This window comes from Erpetoichthys calabaricus, chromosome 16 (genome assembly GCF_900747795.2).
Source record: "Erpetoichthys calabaricus chromosome 16, fErpCal1.3, whole genome shotgun sequence".
NCBI classification, from domain to species: Eukaryota; Metazoa; Chordata; class Cladistia; order Polypteriformes; family Polypteridae; genus Erpetoichthys; species Erpetoichthys calabaricus.
The window spans coordinates 33,129,702-33,153,261 of NC_041409.2; the positions used below are offsets into that span (position 1 = coordinate 33,129,702).

At 41.4% G+C, this 23,560-nt stretch overlaps 1 protein-coding gene across 2 annotated transcripts in view; it reads left to right on the top strand.

Annotated features, from left to right (window-relative positions):
* The window catches only part of LOC114667097 (formin-like), a 613,004-nt gene that overhangs the window by 165,173 nt on the left and 424,271 nt on the right, over positions 1-23,560 (top strand). For both annotated transcript variants that reach the window (XM_051920062.1, XM_028822231.2), the window contains 2 exons: positions 3,712-3,826; positions 22,122-22,183. In XM_051920062.1, coding sequence (XP_051776022.1) covers positions 3,712-3,826; positions 22,122-22,183 — 177 coding nt within the window. The remainder of the gene's footprint in view (positions 1-3,711; positions 3,827-22,121; positions 22,184-23,560) is intronic.

Sequence of the window (23,560 nt, forward strand, 5' to 3'; positions counted from 1 at the left end):
CCCTTCTTAACACCATAAACATGTTCAGAATACAGAGTAGACTACCCTGCAAAAAATGAAATTTAAGCAGCTTAGAAATTTTTATTTTTATGATGTGTAAAGAGTTACAGATTTTAATACACAACTGTTTCCTCCTTTTAATATTTTATTGTTTTGAATTTTAAAGAGCTTAATGCTTCAAGAACCTTGAACAAAAAGTGGCAGACGAGTTGTAATCAAATTGTTATATACTGTAGGAGAAAAGGGCATCAAAGATCCGTGCCGGTATCCAGAAGGTTGCTGGTTCGAATCCCCGTCACTGCCAAAAGAGATCCTACTCTCCTGGGCCCTTGAGCAAGACCCTTAACCTGTAATTGCCCCAGGGGCGCTGTACAATGGCTGACCCTGCGCTCTGACCCCAAGGGGTATGCGAAAACTAACAAATTCCTAATACAAGAAATTGTATAAGGCGAAATAAAGAACAAAAAAATATGGTCATGACATTTACACAAATAAATTACAAACCAATGTCAATTGAAGATCTTACACAAAACGCTGCTTTGATTAAACCTGTGCTAAATTATTGTTGTGTTGTAATAGTACTGTACTTTTAGCTAAGTATTCTTTCTGCAAGTGAGTCAAAATGGGATTAAAGAGGCCTCAGTGTACAAGATAAATGGAAGAGGGAGAGAGATGGTAGATGAAAAAGGGAAGGATTGTTGCTTCTTTGGTGGGCAAGTAGATGAAACACCTCTTCTGAAAGGCAAGTATATACAGTGCCCTCTATAAATGTTTCTGACCAAGGCACATTTTTCCTTGATTTCCTCCTCTGCTTCATAGCTTAAAATTACAAATCAAACAATTCAGACATTATTAAAGTGCACATTGCAGACTTTCATTTATGGGGATTTTCACACATTTCAATCACACACTTTTTCTACATGGCCCCCCCATTTCAGTGCACCATATAATTTGGGACAATTGGTGTCACATGAGTTTATGATTTCTAAGGTGTGTTAAATTGCTTCATAAGATACCTTGGCTTGCTTCTACCCTTTTGGTCTGTAGTTGCCATTGTTCAACATGATGACAAGTGCTGCACCAATTTAAGTCAAATAAGTCATCATGAAGCTGAAAAACAAGAATAACACCATTCAAGATATCAGTAAAACCTTAGGATTACCTAAATCAATGGTCTGTAATATAATGAAGAAGAAAGAACAGACTGGTGAACTCAGTAATCGCAATGTGGTAGGCCAAGGAAGACCTCCACTGCTGATGACAGAAGAATCCTCACTATAGTCACAAAAAAGCCCCAAACGCCTGTCTGACAGATCAGAAACAGTCTTCAGAAGACTGATGTGTGTGTGTCAGAGATGACTATCAGCAGAAGACTTCGTGAGTAGAAATACATAGGTCACACTGCAAGATGCAAATCACTAGTTACTCACAAAAACAGGATGGTCAGATTACAGTTTGCGAAGAAAAGGACTTCCACGAGTCTGCAAATTCTGGAAAAAGGTCTTGTGGACAGACAAGACAAAGATGAACCTGCATCAGAGTGATGGTAGGAACAAAGTGTGGAGACAAAAAGGAACTGTCCAAGATCCAAAGCAGACCACCTCATCTGTTAAATATGGTGCTAGGGATGTTATGGCTTGGGCATGTAAGGCTGCCACAGGTCCTGGCACACTTCTCTTCATTGATAATGGAATTGCTAACCGCAGTGGTCAGATGAATTCTGAGGTGCACAATAACATCTTATATGCTCAATTTCCAGTATATGCTGACAAACTCATTGGACAGTGATTCATCCTACAACAAGGTAATGATCCAAACATACTGTTAAAGCAACACAGGAGTTTTTTTCAAAGTTAAAAATGGAAAATTCTTGAATGGCCAAGTCAGTCACTCAATTTAAATCCAATTGAGCAGGCCTTCCATATGCTGAATAGAGAACATGACGGAACAAGCCCCCAAAACAAGCAGAAGATGAAGATGACTACATTAAAGTCCTGGCAGATCATCACCAAAGAAGACTACTCTTAAATGAAAGTTTGCAATGTGTGCTATAATCACATCTGAATTGTTTGGTTTATAATTTTAAACTGTGTAACAAAGGTGGAAATCAATGTAAAATGTGTCTTTGTCCCAAACATTATCAAAGGCACTGTAGTTAGACCCAGACAAAATGTAGATATGTTTTTTTCTGTTTCTTTTCTTTGATTTCTCCTTTTGTTTGTATATTTTGGATTCCTTGGTATTAATTAGGGTAAGAGAGTTGCCGCAATAGCAATCTACTCATTCAACAAAAGTTGTTCAGTCTTGTGACAAACAATCACTGCTAAGTCTTCTCTAATGCCATTGTGGAGTTTACTTTGATTGGCATTTCCTCATTGTGACAGTAGTTATACACTGTAGTATATTGGTATTTTTACATCCAATGCCGCATGTTATTCAAATGCACAAAGTATCATATTATGTATTTCAATTTTTTATTTGTTATTCAGTGAACAAGAAGCCCAAATAATAATTCCTATGTAATGGTTACATATTACCGGAGCCAGTCAATCCATTAGGTAAATAAGGGCACTGTAATATAAGAGATATTAAAGTCTGATAATATCGACTACCCGCTATGGACACCAAGAAGCAACGTCCATCAACCCCACCTAGGGCTCCAAATGGGCTTCGACTGACACTGCATATAACACTGAAGACTAATGATATTCACATATCCAAAATGCATGATACCATGTGGAGTAGTTGACCTGCAGATTTTTGCAATGTGTAATTTAATGGACAATTCTTTTGCAATGAACATGCACCCTGTTGCTTTCCTGTTGTTGAGTTCTGTAGCCCTGCATAAGGCACAACAAAAACTTTGCTTGAAGTATCATTGATGCATTCTCTGAGTGCTTATATACAGTGGAAAATGACAGGAAGTTGGATTCTTTTTTGGGTTTTATTAAAATCAAATAACACTTCGTACAAATAAGTCAAGTTTTACAAGAAGAGAGCAGCAGAGTAAAATGTTATGTTAGTAAAAATAAGTAAATAGATAAATTAATAAATGAATCAAAATAGAGTAAAAAAAAACGGGGAGAAAATCTGCTTCCTCAATTAAAATTCTTATTCAGGGAGTTGGATTCTGTCTTGCACTTAGCACTGAAAGACAGTAATAAGTCTACACAAGTTCATAGTTAATGTGATAATATAGTGACCTACTTATCCAAACCTATACCAGACCAGTTGTCTTTGGATTAGGACTTTAGGGACTTTGAAAACTAGACTTTGTTGTTTTAGAAGAATTAAGTGGATAGGAATGGTAAGCTTTGTTGGGCTGAATGGCCAGTTTTCTTCTAGATTATTCTAATGCTATAATGGTAGACGAAAGGGAGATATAAAGTGAACACAGGGGTAACAGAAAACACCTTGGCAAGAAAGTGAACTGGAAGGAGTCATGTGAAATGGTAACTTTAACTACTGTGCCACTTTATTATTATGTATCAGTAATATATTTACTGTAATAAATCAAAACTGAACAGGAAGAATTGAGAAGAATACACTCAGTTGGTACAACTAAAATGAAAAAGACAATGGAATGCAATTAATAAGCACTTTTCACTTGTTTTTAAAAGGCAGACCTTTTTTGGAATTGCTTAATAAATCAGTTTGTGCATTATGTAAAGGTAAGTTTTTTATTCTTTTCTTTTTTTAACCCCTTTTTAGTCTGAAGCCACCTCAGACAATGAAGACAGAACACCTGGCAAACTTCAAGCAGTGTGGCCTCCTCCAAAGCCAAAGGATGAAGAGGAGAAAATTGGTCTGAAGTATACTGAAGCAGGTAAGTATTCAAGGTAGATCTAATCCAAGACAAAAGTTCAGTGTGCTTTTTCACTCAGGCTGTTTCGTAGATCCAGCATCCAGGGTTCAAATCCCATGTCTGGTCATTGTCTGTGTGGGGTTTCTGTTAAGATAATCATATCGGCCTCCTTCATCACCAGAGACATGCTTCATAAGTATTCTGGTTTTCCTAATTTAAATTTGATCCTTCTAGATGCATGTTTTATAAGAACCTACGATTTTAATTTGTTGACAAAGTACATGTAAAATGTTACTTCAGTATGCGAATGACTTTAGCTGCAGGTGGAAGCTCCTGTCACACTTTACAACAACAACAACATTTATTTATATAGCACATTTTCATACAAATGATGTTGTTCAAAGTGCTTTACATGATGAAGAAAAAGAAAAAAAGACTAAATAAATAAGAAAATAGAATTAGGGAACACTAATTCACATAGAATAAAAGTAAGGTATGATGGCCAGGGAGGACAGAAATAGAAACCGCTCAGTCCCCTCTAGTCATTCTACCTAACATACTAACATATTAACATTGTGGCGGAGTGGTGGCTCTGAGGCTAGGGATCTGCACTGGCAATCGGAAGGTTGCCGGTTCGAATCCTGTAAAATGCCAAAAGGGACTCTGCTCTGTTGGGCCCTTGAGCAAGGCCCTTAACCTGCAATTGCTAAGCGTTTTGAGTAGTGAGAAAAGCGCTATATAAATGCAAAGAATTATTATTATTATTAAATGATTGCAATCAGTCCTCATAGTATTCAGGTTTCATGTGGAAGAACTTGATGATGACGGTCATGTGGACTTCTGGCCTTTAATCCATCAATGTAGGGACATCACAGTGCTTTGATCAGGTGGTGGTGGCGCAGATTGCCACCACAGGAAACCAGAAAAAGTACAGAAGAGAAAGTAGGGGTTAGTACAGATTTCAGAGCCACCATGAATGATAATGATAATTAATTGAATATACAGAGCATACAGAGCATTAAACTACCTTAACATGGCTTTCTCATAGCTTCATTTTAATGTGTTTTTAGCAGTTTTTTAAAGTGCGCTACTGTATTAGCCTGGCAAATTCCTATTGGCAAGCTATTCCAGATTTTAGGTGCATAACAGCAGAAGGCCGCCTCACCACTTCTTTTAAGTTTAGCTCTTGGAATAATAACCAGACACTCATTTGAAGATCTAATGTTATGATTTGGAGTGTAAGGTGAAAGACATTCTGAAATATAGGATGGAGCAAGATTATTTAAGGCTTTGTAAACCATAAGCAGTATTTTAAAGTCAATTCTAAATGGTACGAGTAACCAATGTAGTGACATCAAAACTGGAAAGATGTGCTCGGATTTTCTTTTCTGAGTTAAGATTCTAGCAGCCTCATTCTGCACTTGTTGCAATCTAATGGTGTCCTTTTTGGGTAGTCCTGAGAGGAGTGCGTTACAGTAATCTAGCTGACTGAAAACAAAAGTGTCAACTAATTTCTCAGCATCTTGCAAGTTATAAGAGGTCTAAGTTTTGCTATATTTCTTAAGTGGAAAAATGTTGTCCTAGTAACCTGATTAATGCATGATTTAAAATTCAGGTCAGAGTCAATAGTTACTCCTAAATTCTTTACCTCTGTCTTGACTTTTAATCCTAATGCATCAAGTTTATATCTAATAACCTCATTATATCCATTTTTGCCAATCACTAAAATTTCTGTTTTATCCTTATTTAGTTTGAGAAAAAAAAGTAAGACATTGTGTCAGTGAATCAAGAGTGTCTGGGTCGTTGATAAATACAGTTGTGTGTCATCAGCATAGCTGTGGTAGCTCACGTTATTCCCAGAGATAATCTGATCTAATGGAAGCATATAAATCGAAAAGAGCAGTGGACCCAGGAGAGATCCTTGTGGAACACCATATAGAATATCTTGTGTCTTTGAAGTATTATTACCACAACTAGCAAAGAATTTTCTACCTGCCAGGTAGGACTCAAACCAATTTAAGACACTGCCAGAGAGGCCCACCCATTGACTAAAGCGATTTCTAAGAATATTGTGATCAATGGTATCAAATGCGGCATTCAAATCTAAGAGGATAAGAACAGATAAACGGCCTCTATCTGCATTTACCCGCAAGTCATTTACTACTTTAACGAGTGCAGTTTCTGTATTGTGATTTGTTCTGAAACCTGACTGAATCTTATCAAGAATAGCATGTTTATTGAGGTGGTCATTTAGCTGCAAAATGACTGCCTTCTCTAGGATTTTACTTAAGAAAGGCAGATTAGAAATAGGTCTAAAATTTTCAAAAGCAGAGGAGTCAAGTTTATTTTTCTTGAGCAGGGGTTTAACTACAGCAGTCTTAAGCCAGTCTGGGAAGACTCCCATTTCTAATGACGAGTTTACTATGTCAAGAATACTATCAATTAGCATGCCAGATACTTCTTTGAAAAAACTTGTTGGTATTGGGTCAAGGACGCAGGTGGATGGTCTCAGTTGAGAAGTTGTTTTATATAAATCAGGTAAATCTATCCTGGTGAAAAAATTTTATTTGTTTGGAGTACTGGGGTTTAAGAGGATCAGTATTGGGGAGATGCACTATATTATTTCTAATATCATTCATTTTTTGATTAAAAAATACAGCAAAAGCCTCATTATGCAACTGTTGTTACGGTTCTGCCTTTGTCCAGAAACGGTTCCAAAAGCTTTATGACCTTAGTTTCGGAAAGTCGCTCTCCCATGGGATGACTGGGATCTTTTCCTGAATAAGGAATGGCATTGCACATGTGCTTTGTCAGCATGCCTTTGTCGATCAAACACGGGAAGCTCTGCAGTCTACTTGTGACTTTATGCTATAGGAAGATAAGTAAATAAATCTAGGTAAATAACTTTCGATCTGGTTTTTGTATAAGTAACATATAAATGTTTTTTTTATATAAAAACCATCACAAAAAATAATCACAAACAGAACTTTGCACGATGAGCTCGGCATGCCCTGCTGTTTTGTTGAAGGACATGCGTGTGGCAGATTCACTTGCAAGATGACGCCTGACCTCTTGCTGCATCAAAAAGGTGCCACCTTTCGCCATTACGCCTGGTGCAGCTGCATTGTTCTTATGTGTGACTGGACATTTCTTGCAGGGAGGGCTTCTGTTCTCTTTTTCCGATTTAGAACCCTCATCCTCATCTGAGTTCACCTTTGTTATAGCACATCTTTATCTGAAAACTAACAGTGTCAGATCGGGGGGAGTGTGAACATGACTGAGAGAATAAACTGAATAATAAAAAAAAAACACTAACTTATACAGTATTCCCTCGCTACTTCGCGGTTCACTTTTCGCGGATTCACGACTTCGCGGGTTTTTAAATACAAGTGATTGCCCGCCTATCGCGGAAGTTATGTTCCAGACCCATCAGCAACAGGAGAAAATCCGCGATATAGAAAGACCATATAAATAAACATTTTTATAGTTTAAGCCTTAAAATACCCATCCCACATGCTTTAAACACATGTAAACTTATAAAACACACTTTGTTAACACATATGATATGTGGATGTCGGGCTAAGGATATGAGTAACATCTCACTATTATAAAACATTTTAACTTCACGCAAGACAAGACAGTGAGACAGGAAAATAGGTGATGTACACCTAAAAGCCTGATTGTACAGGCTTTTAAATTATTGACATGCAGAGCGACAAGCAGCACTAAGCCAGCACAAAGTCCACTTCTCCTTAGCGTTCATTCAGCTCCCCACCCCCTTGACAATGCGAAGTGGCAGGAGCGTGTGCCTCCGGGGTGGGGGGGGGGGTTTGAGCGAACGTGAGTTCAGCAGTCACACACCCCCATTCCTCCTCCTCCTTCCAAACGCGCAGAGCGACAAGCAGGCATTTTGGCAGAAGCAGCACAAAGTCCATTTCTGCTCTGCTGAGAGTTCAGCTGCCCCCCTTCACAAAGCGAGTGCAGACACATTGACGTCTGATCGCTGCGTGCAGTGTGCAGTGTTGGTCTGAGGTGTTTAAGAATGTAGAAAGTGTTTAAGAGCATAGGAAGTGTTTATAAGAGTGTGGGAAAGGTTAACAAGAGAGCGAGAAAGGTTTATAAGTGTGTGGGAAGGGTTTATAAAGCCTTAAAATATGTATAGATAATAAAATAAATATAGGTCGCTACTTTGCGGATTTTCACCTATCGCGGGGGGCTCTGGAACGTAACCCCCGCGATAGATGAGGGATTACTGTACAAGTAACATAAATTTACACCGGCTGGTACAGACTCAAATAAATCAAATGTATTTTTTTATTCTATAATAGTAACAATAAGAGAAGCTCACTACTCAAAATGGTAAATCTAGGAAGGGCCCGAAATTGAACTCACAACCTCTTGATTATGAGTCAGCAGTTCTTACCTTGCACCACCCAAATGGTCATGTCAGCTTTGTCCCCTAACCCGATTTTTTTTTCTTCGGTTATTTTCTTCAATAAAAATGCACTTGTTTTGTAATACAGTACTTGTACCTTTTGTGAAAGTGTTTATTTGATATTTGGACTTCAGTCTTCACACATTATACACTTCATGTCTACATTTTGTCATTAGTACTATAACATGAAAAAAGTTTTCGTTTTAGCTATGCGTTCAACATTTCTTGCCTCACATTTCCTGTCATCTACATTTACCCAGATCATTGTAGACACTGTACACACATGAAATGCATGTTTTCCAAATAACAATATATTATTTACCCTCTACAATTCCAGGCACCTTATACCCAGATAAACACACTTGAGCTCTGAGAACCTTCTTTGCAACTTGAGCTGCATCGGTAGGGGGATGGGATAGCAGGCTGCTTGCTGGCTATGCTGCTTGACACATTTGGAAAACAATGGAGCTGATGACGAGGTGCAAAGGAATTTAAGGTGGCCTGGGATTACAAGGTTTTTCGTAGGTTTCAGGGATTCTAGTGTTAATGTCCTCTTGGGCACAGCCATCACAGTATGTCTGTCTGCGGAAAGAGTGTCAACCACATCGAGAGGTTTACTTACCTCGGCAGTGACGTTCATGTCTTTGATGACTATTCCTATGAAGTTAGTAGACGGATTGGGAGAGTATGGGGGTCATGAGGTTGCTGGAAAGGGGTGTGTTCGCTCACAATATCTATGCAAAAGGATGAAACTCCAGGTCTTTAGAGTCCTGGTGCTTCCTGTCCTGCTATATGGTTGTGAGACATAGACGCTATCCAGTGACCTGAGGCGAAGACTGGACTCCTTCGGTACTGTGTCTATTGGGAGAATCCTTGGGTACTGCTGGTTTGACTTTGTGTCAAATGAGCGGTTGCTCACGGAGTCCAAAATGAGGCACATTACCTGCATTGTGAGGGAGTGTCAGTTGCGGCATCATGTGGCATGATTCCCCGAGGGTGATCCGGCTCACAGGATCCTCATTGTTGATGACCTGAGTCCTGGACCAGGCCAAGGGGTTGCCCACGTAACAGCTGGCTATGGTTATTTCTGGAGGGTGGGACTAGACCTCATGTCTGCCTGGAGGTTTGCCAACCAGGATCCTGAGCTGTTTCTTCTTGTGGTGGGTGCGGAAACGTGCTGTACCAGTGCGTGCTCCCCAACCTGATGTGACCTGACTTAATTTAAATATGGCTGATTTTATTCATCTAAATTTGGTGCTCACTCACAACACCTGAATGTTCTCTTATCCATTATTTTTGGACCCACTTGTTCTGTTTAAGAGTTGTGCAGAGCTTGATTCTGAATATACATACTCATAATCAGATAAACATACTTGGACTATGAGAGGAAATTAGAACATATAATACTTTAAAGAATTGCGCAGAACCAGGGTGAAATTGCAGATTCAATTTTCAGACTCAGCACTGACACTATGTGCTCAGAGTTTAAACATGGGGCCATAGAGCTTGGTAACCATTGCATTCTTGTACCGCTCCTCTAAACATAAATTGTATATTAAATAACACCATGGTAGTTAAGTCCAAAAAAAGTAAAAAGTAAAGTAAAAGTTAAATATCAAACATTTTATTTTTCAAAATCTAAGCAAAAACACATAATAACCATCAGCTTTTTATTTATTATTATTACTGACCAATCTTTAGTTAACCACAGGGAATAAAATTAATGTTTTATGAAGAAAATAAAATGCCATACAAATGCATGCCCTTGAATTTGAAAGTAAGGATAAGCAAGCAGTTTCCTACTTTCTATTCCCTAATCACATGTATCACAGGTGACTTGCTTGTTACCCTTTTCAGGGTGTTCATGGGCTTCATTCTCTTGTCACTTGAACCTCACACCACTAACTTAAATGAATTGAACACAAACTGGACTAACTTTGGAGACAAACAAATGTGCAACTGGCAGAAAACAAAGTAGCAGCAGTCTGTGCTCTATAGATCTTCCTTATTAGGTATTGGATACTCTTATAGAAGATAAGTTGGGCTACTTTTCTCCCACTTTCTCCAAATGTTCTCATTTCCTAATGTTCATTAAATTCTCTCTCCTTTCTCAACCCTTCAATATCTAGCCACATTTTCTCTTTACCAGTAAGCCATTATTTCCTTTCTTTCAGTTTTTGTGACCTATGAGCATGGGAAAGGTGCTATATAAATAACATGTATTATTATTATTATTATTATTGTTATGGGCAAAATGTACACATTTTTACCATACCAAGAACCCTATGTCTGATTTAACCTAGAATCAAGTGATAGATTACCAGGCCATATCAGCCATAGATGTCACTGTACCATCCATCCATCCATTGTCTCCCGCTTATCCGAGGTCGGGTCGCGGGGGCAGCAGCTTGAGCAGAGATGCCCAGACTTCCCTCTCCCCGGCCACTTCTTCTAGCTCTTCCAGGAGAATCCCAAGGCGTTCCCAGGCCAGTCGAGAGACATAATCCCTCCAGCGTGTCCTGGGTCTTCCCCGGGGCCTCCTCCCGGTTAGACGTGCCCGGAACACCTCACCAGGGAGGCGTCCAGGAGGCATCCTGATCAGATGCCCGAGCCACCTCATCTGACTCCTCTCGATGCGGAGGAGTAGCGGCTCTACTCTGAGCCCCTCCCGGATGACTGAGCTTCTCACCCTATCTTTAAGGGAAAGCCCAGACACCCTGCGGAGGAAACTCATTTCAGCCGCTTGTATTCGCGATCTCGTTCTTTCAGTCACTACCCATAGCTCATGACCATAGGTGAGGGTAGGAACACAGATCGACTGGTAAATTGAGAGCTTCGCCTTGCGGCTGAGCTCCTTTTTCACCACGACAGACCGATGCAGAGCCCGCATTACTGCGGATGCCGCACCAATCCGCCTGTCGATCTCACGTTCCATTCTTCCCTCACTCGTGAACAAGACCCCGAGATACTTGAACTCCTACACTTGGGGCAGGATCTCGCTACCAACCCTGAGAGGGCACTCCACCCTTTTCCGGCTGAGGACCATGGTCTCGGATTTGGAGGTGCTGATTCTCATCCCAGCCGCTTCACACTCGGCTGCGAACCGATCCAGAGAGAGCTGAAGATCACGGCCTGATGAAGCAAACAGGACAACATCATCTGCAAAAAGCAATGACCCAATCCTGAGCCCACCAAACCGGACCCCCTCAATGCCCTGGCTGCGCCTAGAAATTCTGTCCATAAAAGTTATGAACAGAATCGGTGACAAAGGGCAGCCCTGGTGGAGTCCAACTCTCACTGGAAACGGGTTCGACTTACTGCCGGCAATGCGGACCAAGCTCTGGCACCGATCGTACAGGGACCGAACAGCCCTTATCAGGGGGTCCGGTACACCATACTCTCAGAGTACCCCCCACAGGATTCCCCGAGGGACACGGTCAAATGCCTTTTCCAAGTCCACAAAACACATGTAGACTGGTTGGGCAAACTCCCATGCACCCTCCAGGACCCTGCTAAGGGTGTAGAGCTGGTCCACTGTTCCGCGACCAGGACGAAAACCACACTGTTCCTCCTGAATCCGAGGCTCGACTATCCGACGGACCCTCCTCTCCAGGACCCCTGAATAGACTTTTCCAGGGAGGCTGAGGAGTGTGATCCCTTTGTAGTTGGAACACACCCTTCGATCCCCCTGCTTAAAGAGGGGGACCACCACCCCGGTCTGCCAATCCAGAGGCACTGTCCCTGATGTCCATGCGATGTTGCAGAGGCGTGTCAACCAAGACAGCCCTACAACATCCAGAGCCTTGAGGAACTCCGGGTGTATCTCATCCACCCCCGGGGCCCTGCCACCAAGAAGTTTTTTAACCACCTCGGTGACCTCAGTCCCAGAGATGGGGGAGCCCACCTCTGAGTCCCCAGGCTCTGCTTCCTCATTGGAAGGCATGTTAATGGGATTGAGGAGGTCTTCGAAGTACTCCCCCCACCGACCCACAACGTCCCGAGTTGAGGTCAGCAGTGCACCATCCCCACCATATACAGTGTTGACACTGCACTGCTTCCCCTTCCTGAGACGCCGGATGGTGGACCAGAATCTCCTCAAAGCTGTCCGAAAGTCGTTCTCCATGGCCTCCCCAAACTCCTCCCATGCCAGAGTTTTTGCCTCAGCAACCACCAAAGCCGCATTCCGCTTGGCCTGCCGGTACCTATCAGCTGCCTCCAGGGTCCCACAGGACAAAAGGGTCCTGTAGGACTCCTTCTTCAGCTTGACGGCATCCTTCACCGTCGGTGTCCACCAACGGGTTTGGGGATTGCCGCCACGACAGGCACCGACCACCTTACGGCCACAGCTCCAGTCAGCTGCCTCAACAATAGAGGCACGGAACATGGCCCATTCGGACTCAATGTCCCCCACCTCCCTCGGGATGTGGTCGAAGTTCTGCCGGAGGTGGGAGTTGAAGCTACTTCTGACAGGGGGCTCTGCCAGACGTTCCCAGCAGACCCTCACAACACGTTTGGGCCTACCACGCCTGACCAGCATCCTCCCCCACCATCGAAGCCAACTCACCACCAGGTGGTGATCAGTTGACAGCTCCGCCCCTCTCTTCACCCGAGTGTCCAAGACATGTGGCCGCAAGTCCGACGACACGACCACAAAGTCGATCATCGAACTGAGGCCTAGGGTGTCCTGGTGCCAAGTGCACATATGAACACCCCTATGCTTGAACATGGTGTTCGTTATGGACAATCCGTGACGAGCACAGAAGTCCAATAACAAAACACCGCTCGGGTTCAGATCGGGGGGGGCCATTCCTCCCAATCACGCCCTTCCAGGTCTCACTGTCATTGCCCACATGAGCATTGAAGTCTCCCAGCAGAACGAGGGAGTCCCCAGAAGGTATGCCCTCTAGCACCCCCTCCAGGGACTCCAAAAAGGGTGGGTACTCTGAACTGCTGCTCGGTGCATACGCACAAACAACAGTTAGGACCCATCCCCCCACCCGAAGGCGAAGGGAGGCTACCCTCTCGTCCACCGGGGTAAACCCCAATGTACAGGCTCCAAGTCGGGGGCAATAAGTATAACAACACCCGCTCGGCGCCTCTCACCGGGGGCAACTCCAGAGTGGTACAGAGTCCAGCCCCTCTCAAGGAGATTGGTTCCAGAGTCCAAGCTGTGCGTCGAGGTGAGTCCGACTATATCTAGCCGGAACCTCTCAACTTCGCGCACTAGCTCAGGCTCCTTCCCCTTCAGAGAGGTGACATTCCACGTCCCAAGAGTCAGCTTCTGTAGCCGAGGATCGGACCGCCAAGGTCCCCGCCTTCGGCCACCACCCAACTCACACTGCACCCGACCTCCTTGGCCCCTCCCATAGGTGGTGAGCCCATGGGAAGGGGGACCCACGTTGCCTCTTCGGGCTGTGCCCGGCCGAGCCCAATGGGTGCAGGCCCGGCCACCAGGCGCTCGCCATCGAGCCCCACCTCCAGGCCTGGCTCCAGAGTGGGGCCCCGGTGACCCGCGTCCGGGCAAGGGAAAACGCCGTCCAAAATTGTTTTCCATCATAGGAGGTTTGTATAACCGCTCTTTGTCTCATCCCTCACCTAGGACCAGTTTGCCTTGGGTGGCCCTACCAGGTGATAGATTACCAGGCCATATCAGCCATAGATGTCACTGTACCTCTGAACCTAAACATACGCATAATGTCTAGTCATACTGGGGGTTTTCTTCCCTTCTTGGGTTTGTTGTGACATAGTGTGGAGACACACAAAACTGTCTGACTCATGGAGTACCACCTAAGGTATTCATTCCTCTGCACTGGAAATGTAATTAGTTTGCCGTTATCTAGTGATACTTTACTTAGGCTTGGTACTTGGGATGACAGGAGATCTAAGGCCCACCCATAGTAACATTCATGAAAAGGTCTGTCTGTTCTGTTGTGTCCCCATACAACATCCCAATCCCCCGTCAACCGTCTCTTCCTTTCTGCATTTTACCAACTTTCCAAAGTAGTTCTAGACACAAGACAAATAACAGTCTTGGATGGAATACCAGTACATCACAGATCAGACATTCATTTACCCTCTTTATCAAATTCTGGGTACATTTTCTACACTGCCCAGCGTGTTTTTCTTGCATCTACTATTGAAGGTGAGCTTGGTTGTGTCAGTGGATACAGAATAAACGGTGCACTATTTGATCTCATTAAATGTGGATAGACAAATGGATTATGTTACAATAGCAGCAGCAGTGCATTCTTAGCATCATTTTATTCCAGATTAACATAAAGGATAAGGATTTGAGGAATAACTTTGTTTGGCTTTGATGTTTCCAGTCCAGGCTGCTATAACTCACAAGTCATTTCTGTTCCTAAAGTAACTCATTGTGATGTTAATGTTTCTAGTTTTCTGCTGTCTGTTTTGTACAATATATAGCATTTCTCTCTGCCCTTGGAGATTTTTTTTTAAATGTATGCCTTACAATAAGCTGTTGTTTGGCCGTAGAAAGTGGAATTGGCATACATTTCTGAATGGCAAAAGTGGTCTCTAGTTGTCAGTGGAATGTCATACATACAGGTGCTATAATTAGTAGGTACTTGGCCTATGTTATTAGCTAATATACTCTCCTTCCTGGCCTGGAATTAACCATAAAGCACTCATGTGATTACGGGCATTACATCTCTTTTGTGCTGCTGATCCAGGCTATAGAGAGCCTCTGTTGCACTCCCATGCAGGCACTCTTTTCATCATCGTGCAACACATACATTTTTTCTTGGTGGCTCGTTCTTGATTTTACTTGTTCCATTGGTCTATACTTTGTTATCTTTTTGTGTTTTCTCCCTCCCTTGTTTTATCAAGGTTTGCTAAGTAATACAAACTTTCTGATGATTTTGACATCCTTGCTATTTTAGTTGTTTGTGAATGGCTCATGAGCACCCTGGATTATTCACAGTTTTTGCAAAGGGCAAAATTCGGGTTGTTATGTCTTAGGCTAGGGAAAGTCGGTTCTCAATATGTGGGCATGATGCCATTTGATAGTGGGGGCCCTAATATGTGGGACATAGAGTACTGTGTTTCTAGGAATACCAAACCATATGTAGGGAGGGAGGAAGCTACTAAGATCTTGAATGACTCACTTTTTATGTCACAAAGAACTCAGGGATTTCTGCTACTGCAGATATATATCCTATAAAGGATTTTGAAGAGCATTTGAACATTAGAACAATCTAGGTGAGAACAGGCCATTCGGCCCAATAAAGATCGCCTTTCCGATCCACTTAATTCTTCTAAAATAACATCAAGTCAAGTTTTGAAAGTCCCAAAATTCCTAATGTCTATCACACTTATTGGTCACTTATTTCATATGTCCATGGTTCTCTGTGTAAAGAAAAAATTCCTAATGTTTGTCAGAAATTGCCTTTTAACAAGTTTCCAACTATGTCCCTGTGTTCTTGTTGAACTCATTTTAAAGTCACAATCCACTGGATTCACTGGACTAATTCCCGTCATAATTTTAAGTACTTTGAATACTTCAATAATTTCTCTTCTTAATCTTCTTTTGCATGAAGTGAAAAGGCTAGCTCTTTGTCTTTTCTCATAATTCATTCCCTAAAGCCCTAGAATCTGCCACTTTTCTCTGGAATTTTTCCTGCTATGTACTTTTTGTAGCCTGTATGTATTTATGTACTGCTATGTACTTTTTGTAGCCTGGAGTCCAAAACTGCACATGGTACTCTAGATGCGGCCTCACCTGTGCATTATAAAGCTTGCGCATAACCTCCTTGGACTTGTACTCCACACATCAGGGAGCTATATAACCTAACATTCTATTAGCCTTCTTAATAGTGTGGAAGATCAGCCTCGGCACAGACAGGCAGACACCAATGGTTCAAACACCACACACGTTTTATTTACAATACTATTTACAGTGAATATAGTCCTGCACACAACCCAGTGCCCCTGCACCAAACACCCTCAAGTCCGGGTTTCTCCAAAGTCCTGTCTTCGCCGCCTCCACTCCTCTCCTCCGAGCTTCGTCCTTTTCCACCCGACTCCAGCTGATGACTGGAGGGAGGCGGCCCCTTTATTGTTCACCTGGATGTGCTCCAGGTGACCTCTGATGAGCTTCCTGCGGCACTTCTTGGTGTGGCGGAAGTGCCGCATGAGCAGCTGGAAGCACTCTGGTTGTCCCTGGTAATACTTCTGCCAGCACCTCCGGGTGTGGCGGAAGTGCTGACGTCCAGGGCTTCACAGTCTTCCAGGCGCCCGTTGGTGGTGACCACGAGCCCCTACAGGGTTGAGCTTCCATGCTCAATTCCCGTGGCCCCCACACAAACCAGGGTGGCTGCCCTCTCGTGTTCCAGGGGAGACATAGTCCCTCTCCCTGCCCTTCTAGGCGTCCCGGCTGGGCACGGCCCCCAGCCGCCCGCCAAAATAGCTTCTGAGCACTATATAGCAGTTGATTACTCCATTGATGATTGTTTACCCTTTAATAAAATCATGATAAATAAGCAGATTATTCTGTACCTCAGGGTCTTTTGGTTAACTCATGGCTAATCTGTCTTAATATTTCTCATAGATATTTTTGTTTTAGTATGTAAAGTTGTTACTTCGAAAGATGGTTACTTCTCCTGTCTCATAGTCCCAGATTCATGTGGCCAAAATCTTGCCTAGAAACTAACTTTGTGCTGTTTTAAATATACATCTCATAATGAGTAGTCATTTAGATACCTTTCACATTACAATGATGTGCAGGACCAGTTAATTGACGTCTCTAAGTTAGCCCTATGTGGGTGTGTGCTTAAGAATACCCTACAATACATTGGCATCCTGTCTTGTGTGTGTTCATGTTCTGCATCAGATTCACTCCAGTTGAATGTGACTCTGTGTTTCAGAACCGACTGTTAAATCAGTCCAACTTTGAGCTTGATAATTCCCCTTCCTTGGGTTCCCTTAATGAAGAGACTACGGAGCCCTGTTTTAAACTTTATCCCTCTATCATTTTTTTAAACAGAACTATAACTTACTTGTAAAGGCATCATGTTTTTGGATCAGTGAGACGTTAGACAGGCTGCCCACAGCATATCGCAATCATATGAAAAACAAGACAGAAGATAGTGATCAACTTGGGGACAGAAGAAAAAAATACAAAATACACAGGACACTAATTGATTTTTGGCTTGCCATAATTTTATCACTGTTTTGAACTGTAGGTCCTCAGAGAGGTTGGTATCAATGGGATGTTCGGATGTTAGTGGCACACTGCATAGTTTTTATGCTCACTGTCTACTAGATGCAAAGAAATAATACTTTCACTGTGGACATTTAGATAAGCCACAGAGGAGGCCCTTGTGTGAAGTTAAAGTACATTGTTACTTACTTGTTAGACATTGTGTTCAACTGAAATTTTTACATTCACTTTGAAACAGTGTGACATTACGAAGTAATATGTAGAAATATTGGTGTTACGTTTACTTAAGATAAGGTCAGGTAAACTGTATCATCCCACATTATTTAGCCATGTGCCTTTAAAGTAAATTACAAAGTTAACAGGCATGAAGAATGATGAAAAATGGAATATGGAATGAAATATGTGCATTATCATAAGTTGGGAATAGTAGGGAAAGGTTATTTTATATATTTCTGTTAGTTGAATACTTTCACATCTGCTCCAGAACTCTGACAGTTGCAGGAGTGTGCGGTTTGCTGGTCACTTACTCTGCCTCCTCCTACAAGTTTTCATGCTTCGGGTTCTTCAGTTTTCCTTCATAATCCACAAGCAAACTGCAACACATGATTTATTGCATTGGTAATTATGTGCATTGTTTTTATCACTATCCTATGTGAAAACCTGCCTAAAGTTGTCTGATGTTGGGATTAAGGGCTAAGTCTCCTTCACTAGATCTTGCTGATTTAGCTTTGATCCTTGCATCAGTTTTCAGAACCTTTCTTCTAGTTTCATATCTTGTCAACATAAGTTTATTATGCATTTTTTTTTCCAGAATACATTTTTAATTTTGAGTCAAGATTTAGAAGTTCCAGGTATGCTATAATATATTTTACGACCAAGCACCTTGTTAAATCAGTTTAAAGTTTTTTTTTGTATATACAGTATATTGTTTCTATTTAGAATAACCCCATGCTGCCATGACTAGCACTGTTGCAACTCTCATTCAGGGACCTGGGTTCAGTGTCCATCCTGGCCACTTGATGTGTTTATAACATATGTTCTTTCAAATTTAGCCATGGTTCCCTCTATGTACTTAATATTCATGTTACATTTCAAAGACACATAGAAGTGAGTGTGTGTGTGAATGTGCCCTGCCATGGAATGACATCCTATCCAGGTCTGATATCTGCCTTACCCCCAGTACTCCTGTGATAGGCTTTAGATTAAGAGAGTTCAGAAAATAAATGAGTCAGATTTTCCTCTACAGCCATTAAATAAAAGAAATCAGTTGCTATACCATGAAAACATTTCAACATGTCACATACAAATCACACTCTTCTCTTAAAGACCTTCCCCCACTTCTTGTGAATAGTAGATGATGGGCCCCTCTGCTGAAGCAGCTAATGTTACAGCAGTGGCCTCTTGCTGGAGTTGGTGTTAGTCTATGAACACAAAGAATCCCTTGGTTTCTAAAGCGGTCAATGCTTAACAAGAGAAGAGACGAGCAGTGTGTCTCCTGATAAAAGGGTGTCTGCTTTCATGACCCAGATATGGATTCTATTGGGAGCCTAGAGGCATCATGACAAAGAAAGTCTATTCAAGGTAAAGAGCTAAAACTTTCCAATTGTTTCTCTTGACTTTTTTTCAGAGGTATCCTCTTTAACGTATTATGCTCTGCGTACAGTACTTCTTGTTAGTTTATATGGTTTTACCTTACACTAGGTGTAAACCCTGCATGTTCCTGATCTGGATTTGGTACAGAAGAATATTTACATAGTGTTTTATACTTGAGAGTTAGAGAAAATTGTTAAATGTATTTTGTAGAGCACCTTTCATGGTGCAAACTGTTGTGCACTACCTTACATCTCAAAAAAGAACATAAAACCAGGTCAAATGCAATAGAATAATATATTGAATGGTTTAAAGGGTAGCCTACTTGGGAAGGTGTTACCAAATGTAAAGATGCCACAGAACAAGGTTAGGACCTATCTCAGAGAGAGAGAGAAAGAAATTAATACTGGCTAGCTAAGTACTTTTTTGGACCAGCATGTTTAGACTGAGGCCGCCATGACTCTGTAGGTATGGCTGTGGAAGAAGATATTATGAGGGCAGAAGAGATAAAGGAGTGGGGAATCATGAAGTACTGGCAGGAATCTAGCATATAGTATCAAATAAAGTCAACTTGATGAATGGCAGAGAGACTAGGCAAATAGACAGTCAATGCCAATGATAAAGAAGAAAACAGAAGTAAAAGAAAATGTGAAAACCAGTCACTCATTTAACAAACACTAGTGTGTTACTTTCCAAACAAAATGCCGTTGATTACTAAGGAGGTAAAAGGTCTCCTGAATGAGGAAAAAGAGAGCTTTCAAATCCAGTGGCAAAGAGGCTCAGAAGGAGGTACAGCTTGTGCTAAAAAGCTGATTGAAGGAAAGGAAGCTTACAAAGCTAAAATAGCAAACAAACTCACTCAGAATTGCATAAAGATGTCTGGAATGGACTGGGAATAATTACTGGACTCGAACAATCCAGGGCTCAGGAGCTAGAAAGGGATGTGGGCAAAAGTAACTCCCTGAATTAGTTTTTAATATACCCTTCCTGCCACTGCAACCTTATTCCAATGACCAGTCTCCCCATACTATCCGCTACATCAACAACTTCTACCACATCAACTTCGAATGGCAAGTGACAAGTCTACCTCTGACCATCAGTGTGGGCTGTCCATGATTCAAGACCAAGTAAGGAGACAACTGAGGAAGCTACACACAAGAAAAGCTGTGGGACCAGATGGAGTCAGTCTTTGAGTTCTTAAGGCCTATGCTGACCAGCTTTGTGGTGACCTCTGTCAACTGCTTCAGAAAGTTCCACTGCTGTGGAAAACATATTACATTGTTCCCATTCTAAAGAATGCTGTTCTCTTGTGGTAGGCCACCTGGACGCGCTTCAGTTTTACTGTTGCACAAAGATTAGACTGGAGGATACATTTATCTATCTGTTCCACAAAGCTTATTCTGACCTGGACAAAGCTTACTACAGCACTGTAAGGATTATGTTTTTTGATTTCTCCAGCACCTTCAAAACCATCCAGCAATTTCTGTTAAGGGGTAAACTCAGAGATACGAAGGTGACAAGAGTCAATGGTGTCCAGGATAATGGACTATCTGTTGGGCAGACCACAGTTTGTGAGACTAAAGGACTGTGTGAGCATCATTGGAGCACTACAATGAATAGTCCTATATCCTTTTCTCTTTACTCTCTACCCCTCAAATTATAACTATAACAGCAGATCATGTCACTAATACAAATTTTCAGTAGATTATGCACTTATGGGGGTGTATTGAGAAAGGAGAAGAGACAGAGAAGAGATGTCGGGTGGAGAGGTTTGCTTCTTGGTGCAAAAAGAAATGTGTGCATCTTAATATCAACAAAACCAAGGAACTGGCTATTGATTTTCGCCTCTCTAAAGAGCCTTTATGTCCGGTCACTATTTAAGGAGTGGATGTAGAGATGGTCCACTCCTACAGATACTTGGGGATCCACATCGGTAAAAGGTTGGACTGGTCTTGTAACACAGAGGAACTATATAAGAAAGGGCAGAGCAGGCTCTTTTTCCTAAGGAGACTGCATTCCTTTAATGTGGGGAGTGACATTCTTCAGATCTTCTATAAATCTGTGTTGGCCAGTGTGGTGTGCTGGGTCGGTAACATCACATCAAGAGGCCGAATGAATGAATGTTAATTGAAAGGGCAAGCTCAGTTATAGGACATACTCTGGACCCCCTGGAGATTGTAGCGAAGGAGAGAATTAAAACAAAACTGAGTGCCATTATGAACAATGCTGCACATCCCTTCTCTCACACCCTAACACAGCAATATGCCTGTATGCCTCACTTAGACTGTGACAGCCAAGTCAGAACTTTTATTTCTTTTAAATTTTCTTGCTTTCTCCTCATTCCAGTATGTTCTTAGACCAAAATGTGTGTGTATATTTACTTAAGTCTTATCTATCTATTTATTTATTTAAAGAGCTTCTGGAAAAGGCAGGATTTCCCCTAGGGCATAAATATAAAATTTTATCTATTTATCTCAAAAGAGGAGCAATATATAGGAAAGATTGCTAAGAAAAGAGACAAGGCTTAAGTCAAAGCCCATGCTGGAGATGACTGGCTTAATGTTATACAGCTGATGATACCATAGAAGTGGTATGATTCAGAAATGATCACATAGTACCATATGATTTTCAGGGTCTTATAACTGGGTGCTGCCTCTTTTTATTTTTATTTATTTATTGACAGATGTAAGATCTCAATGATGAGGAGTTAGTAAAGTGTAGAGCATGTAGGAAGTAATTTGTTTGAGATATGGAGCTCCTTCAGTGAAACAGATGTCTTGGCCATAGTGGGGAGCATTTTTGTTTATTTTGGTGTTTTCTGCTTCATGTTGAATGTGTTTTTTATAACTGTTTGTGTATGGTAAGCCAAGTTTGAAATGGAATGAATTGTTGCAGAGCTGCCACATTGTAGTATGTGAGAGAAAATCATTGTCTTGAAAGTTGTGTCTCTCTTGCTAAGAACAGTGATGTCTTTAGAATTATTCCTGAGAAGCTGACAGGGTAGATTTAGTTGATTTTACTTTATAAGTGTGTCTCAGTAAAAGAATGTAACATAATTATGGCTATGGACGTCATTTTACTAAGAGCGTGTTTCTCCTTGGCTTCTACAGAACATCAAGCTGCACTCCTACAGCTAAAGAGAGAATGTAAAGAAGAGGTTGAACAATTACATGTAAGTATGAGCAAATAATTTGACTGTTGTACATTAAGAGAGCATGGAGAAAATGAAACTCTCAAAGAATAGTCTTCCATAAATGGCATGCTGTAGGTTTTGGAGCAGTTTCCATGTTCATATACACCGCAGGTGCTAGAATGTACAAAGTACAAATTAGTGTTTGAGGATAGTGGGATAACCACCACTTTAAAGTGCCCAGTCTAAACAAGTCCTAAGAGAGCTAATGTGTGGTATATCAGTAGGAAAACATATTAGAAATAAACAGCCTAGGGAAATGGGCATTTTGAAATCAGAACCTATTAAATTTTTAATTAGGGGTTTTGATGCAATTAATTTCAGTTTTAAAGATATTATGTACATTTTGAATCTGTGGATTGAAAATTCCATGTTATTTATTATGTGGAGGGCTGGTGCCCTGCCTGGGGTTTCTTTCTTGCCTTGCGCCCAGTGTTGGTTGGGATTGGCTCCAGCAGAATTCCATGACCCTGTAGTTAGGATATAGCCGGTTGGATAATGGATGGATGTTATTTATTGTGCATACTTTTGCAACGTTTTAGTACATAATCATTGTGTTAAAAGAGTTGTTACATTACTGCGCCCCAGCTTGTGTAGAACTAGTTTACCTTATGGAGCAAGGTAAGACCTGTGAATCTGGACTGGGCCTTCCTTTATTCCTTTTGCCAAGGCTCTGAAGTGAACAGATCCATTTCTTATTTTCATTTTGTCATGAGATGTCTCATTGCTTGAGCTGGGGCCTGAGTTGCCTCGAAAGCTTGCATATTGTAATTTTTTTAGTTAGCCAATAAAAGGTGTCATTTTGCTTGACTTCTCATTGCATCCATAATGACTAACATGGTACAACACCCTACTATTAATTATTTTCATTTTGAAACTGCAGACCTCCACATTTTTTTTCTTTTGCTGTGAAACAAACTTTTATCTTATAATTATCATAGATATCCCCTTGATATTGGTTATTTGTCATTGATCAAAGCATTTGAAAACAAAATGAAGGAATAGCAGTCATTGGCACTATTATGTCAAAATATGTGGGATGGGGAATTATCCCCACTACTATCTCATTGAAACAGAAAGAAATAAATCCATTGAAACAATCAAATATGTAATTATCGACCTTCTCATAAACATATGTGACTTGTAATGCTTGTAATAGTACATGATTAATTAACTGTGACTCTGGATTTAAAGTTGTCTTTGGTTGCTCTTTTACACTGTTCAGCTTTTATATCATTCCTCTATATTTTTAAATTTATATTGTATGTTTTGCCTCAAAGTTGAAGTGTCTTTTGGTCTGGATCTTGGATAAACGTTACCTGTACAGATACTCAGAGAAGAAGGACAGTGACTTGTTCT